Source organism: Prosopis cineraria, unplaced genomic scaffold (genome assembly GCF_029017545.1).
Source record: "Prosopis cineraria cultivar Desert tree isolate PC_DT_omini unplaced genomic scaffold, ASM2901754v1 PC7, whole genome shotgun sequence".
Classification (NCBI taxonomy): Eukaryota; Viridiplantae; Streptophyta; class Magnoliopsida; order Fabales; family Fabaceae; genus Prosopis; species Prosopis cineraria.
This window is the reverse complement of record NW_026555338.1, coordinates 33,669,929-33,673,856: the sequence shown is the minus strand read 5'-3', so window position 1 is coordinate 33,673,856 and position 3,928 is coordinate 33,669,929. Positions and strand designations below refer to the sequence as shown.

Genomic DNA, 3,928 nt, shown 5'->3' with positions numbered 1-3,928 from the left:
ATATGAAAAGTAGACGATTTAGGCATTTAATCTTATATACTTTATAAACTTTCATTCAATAAAATAAAGACAAGTAAATTTTAATGTATTAACAATATTCATAATAATAATTTATTATATAATATATAATTTTTTTATATATATCTTGATTTAATTAATAACAAGTATCTTAAATATATAAGACTAATCATATAAATCTGTCCATATATATATATATATATATATTTGTCTTGATGCGTAGTATTTTTTTATACAAGGGTTTGAACCTTTGATATATATTATATAACCATAATACCCTTCCCTTCTATTACTAATTAATTGAGCCAGCTTTATATGCTTAATGTATAATAGTTTCATAAAAAAATTGCATTTGAGAATACTTGTCCATGGCGAGACAAAACCGGATACACTTGTGATGATATTTATTGACACACGTTGAGATCCTTCATTTCATCCCCCTTTTTTTTCCATGCATGTCCTTGGCCTTTCCTCGTTTAACTTCTCCATTTTTCCCCCTCCTTCTCTATCTTGCCATATAATTTTCCACAATAAACAATACAAGCAGAAAAGTGCTTCATGCCCATTGGCGGAAACCAAAACCTCTCCAACAACTCCATCCACATTTGCAGCTAGCTCAATTTCACGCAATTCCTGGCTTCATATTTTTTTACTTTCTAGTCCCTATTAACGCCCAAATATTGCACATCCTGGTCGTGCCCTTACCATATCAAATTTAAGCTTTATTTTTTTAGTTGGCAGTCAAGCTTCTTTCGATCGTCTCTTCTCTCGAGTGTATATATCATTCGAATTCGTAGACTCTATTCTCCCTCGACTTTCCGTGTGACGTGTCATGTATGTGTCCACATATTACACACCCACACATACTCTGTGCCGGAAAAAAGAAGCAGAATATTTGTACAAAAGGAAAATATATATTAATATTAGTTTTCTTTTTTTTACCAACATACATCAATATTAGTTTGAGGCACATCTAGCTGGCGTACGAGAGATATTTTGTGGCTGTTGATGCGGTCGGGGTCTTGCTGTAAAATGATCACGAGCAATACATAAAATACAGCATAAAGATTGAAACCTAACATTGAAAACACAATTAGCATAAATGCATGTAACCACAGCATGATTCATGTGGCTGATTGCCAACCTGCCCACGAATTAATTACACATCCTAACTACTAAATTCCTGGGACTCAATAAGCCCCATCCATTCAATGTCTTAGCCGGAAATCACGACCAAAATTGCATTTTCACCCCCCACTTTCTACTTTTGGAATCTCAAAGCCAACCCAAGCCGTTAGCTAGCTCCTAGAATCCCCAAAGTATTTACGCCAGTTTGTCCCCTTTTTGTCTTTTCGGATCTCATTGCCTGAACCCGAACCCCGTTGTCTGATTCGGGTACCTGAACCCATACGGGTCGGTCAATGAGTTATCGAACCCCTGATGATAAAACCCGGAATTACTCAATCCGCTCTGGACCTCCTCTTCCGGCACAGTCAGCCGCGGCATCGACGGGACGTGCTGCACGTCGCTGATTGAACTATAATTCACCACCCTTTGAGATTGAGATGGGGTCTGCGTTTGATTCCCGGAAATGAACTCCGCCACCGAGTTCAGAACTGCCGGGTTGGCCCACTCCACGAAATTATTACCGCCATTCAGATTGTGAAGATTCAGCTTCTCCTCCTGCGGCCACGTCTTCAGAGAGTTGACACGTGGCAGCTCGAAGCACCGGTCGTCGATTTCTGGCAACGATTCCAGCACGTCGTCCAAGTGGGACGACGATGACGACGACGACCCGTTACTGTATTCGTATTCTCTGCTCGGAACCATAGGCGCAGTCTTCTGGGCGCTCGAATTCTTCTTATATATCCGACATAGAACCCAATCATCGAGCTTTGGGAAGAGAATTGGAAAAAAAAAAAAAACAGTATTTTAATAATCGAATAGAGAGTTAAGCGCTGAAGCTTTAAGAGAGACGGAAAACAGAGGATGTTAAAATTGTACCCTGGTGCTTCCGCTCTTTCGGGAGGAATCGAGGAGGCGGTACTCGTGCATGATCCAATTGGTTTTGGTGCCTTTGGGTGCTTTTCCAACATAGAAAACGAGAGCTTTCTTTATTCCAACCTTTCGACCAGCGGTGGTGATGATTTTGTCGGTCCCAGTGGCTTTCCAGTACCCAGACCCGGCAACCCTGTTGGGTCGGGAGCCGTTCGGGTACTTCCGATCCCTCGGGCTAAAGAAGTACCATTCTTTCTCACCAAAAATGGCTTTGCCTGTACATTTTTACAAGAAAAAAAAAAGATCTCTTAGTAAGGTTTAAAAAAAATGTCTGCTTCGGTGGGTGGTCCAATTATACCAACTACGAAAAGTTAAGGGATCAGGTGAATTACTTGGAAGAACCCAGGGGTCAAATTTGTACAGGTCAATATCGCCGATGATTTGAAGAGAGAAATGGTGGCCGGCCACCTTCCGGCAGAGATACTGAACCAGAAGCTCCTCGTCGGTCGGGAAAAACCGGAAACCCGGAGGTAGACTCAATTGAGCTAGAGGGTCTGTCTCGGGCACGCCCATGCTAGCTTGTTGTGATTGTACAGGAGAAAAACAGCGCGGACACTGAGGACGAGGAAGGAGAGGGATCTGAGGCTCGAGGTTTTCTTGAAATGAATTCTCTTTCTTTTCTTTTCGCTGCAACGGATGGGGTCGTTATTTATAGGAGCACACAGACAGAGATAAGTACGGTGATCTTTGTCTTACGGTAGGCAAGTGGGTCCCACCTGAGTTAATAACCTCTTAGAATGTGCCAAGTGCCCATGGAAGCATTATAAAAGTTCGGCGTTCGATCTTATCTGATTCAGGTACGGCCTCGGCAGATGCAATGTATTTTAAACCCCTCCCAAGTCCGACCAGTGCCCCTTATTATTATTATTTTTTTCTCTTTCTTTTCACTCCACTTTAATTTTCATCATTCATATTATTTCATCATCCTTCAAGTCTTCTTACAAAAATACATATATCAAATTTAAAATAAAAATATCATATCGTTATTTTGCTGGATATTGCAGAAAGGTTTTTTACGGAACGGAAGAAAATTAAATTAAAAATAACCATCATCGACACTAACAAAATAAGATTAATTGCAATAATGAGTGAATGAAATCTGAAGAAAATGGAGGCCCATGGAATATTCCAAAACTTGGGACTTTCGGAGAAGGAATAATAGAGTTATGCTGGGAATCCGGATCTTTTCTCTGCACTTATTCTTTTCAATTAATGAAAACTAACCAGAAAAAAGTATTAAAAAAAACTGAAATTACCCACAATTTCATGATCCCTATACAAGATTTATCACTTTTTTTAGAATACAGACACCATTAATTTTGTCATAAAAAACAGGCGGAACTCATTTGGGGGGAGGGGGGTGGATAGAGCCCAGTAGAGAGCGCGCATTAAAAAATAGTTAAATGCTGCCGGAGCATTTGTCACGCGTGGGCATAGAATAGAAATAGAAGCGTGGACCCAACAAAAAAAACAACAAAGGGAAGGAGAGGGAGGGAGGGAGGGGCACGTGAGGGCACGTGCCGGTCCATGTGAGAGAGAGTGAGAGTTAGGCTTTGGAATTTTGTGAGAAAATAGGAAGAGAAAAGGGACGGGAATGGAAAAGGTGGTGCGGTGGAGGCTGGATTGGGCGACACGTGGTGCGGGGTTTTCTTTTCAGAGGCGATTAGGTGTTTCTTTCACTCTTCAACCTCCACGCCGAGGCTTACAAGCAAATGTATTATTGGTTGTATTAACTTGCCATTGGCTCTCCCGTAGTTTTCGCACAAAAGATAGGCGGTGACGTGGTCGGTCAAGGTCAGCTTTTTATAGTGTGCTCTCCTGCTCTCGACGCTTCTCCCCGATTGATTACGTT

The 3,928-nt window shown here is 41.2% G+C and overlaps 1 protein-coding gene across 1 annotated transcript; it reads right to left on the bottom strand.

Annotated features, from left to right (window-relative positions):
• Positions 1–1,073: 1,073 nt before the first annotated feature.
• LOC129316290 (NAC domain-containing protein 72-like) lies at positions 1,074–2,701 on the bottom strand. The gene is made up of 3 exons (XM_054960634.1): positions 2,409–2,701; positions 2,023–2,291; positions 1,074–1,911 (listed from the first exon to the last, which is right to left on the bottom strand). Exons 1-3 carry the CDS (start codon positions 2,587–2,589, stop codon positions 1,378–1,380), a joined length of 984 nt encoding a protein of 327 aa, XP_054816609.1. The 5' UTR covers positions 2,590–2,701; the 3' UTR covers positions 1,074–1,377.
• Positions 2,702–3,928: the final 1,227 nt, after the last annotated feature.

Bases quoted from the DNA above. Each gene is read 5' to 3' on its own strand.
- LOC129316290 (XM_054960634.1), bottom strand. From the start codon at position 2,589: ATGGGCGTGCCCGAGACAGACCCTCTAGCTCAATTGAGTCTACCTCCG. The intron at 2,292-2,408 runs GTAATTCACCTG...AAAAATGTACAG, and splicing joins TGACCCCTGGGTTCTTCCAA to GCAAAGCCATTTTTGGTGAG. The intron at 1,912-2,022 runs GTACAATTTTAA...CTCTTCCCAAAG, and splicing joins GAAAGAGCGGAAGCACCAGG to CTCGATGATTGGGTTCTATG.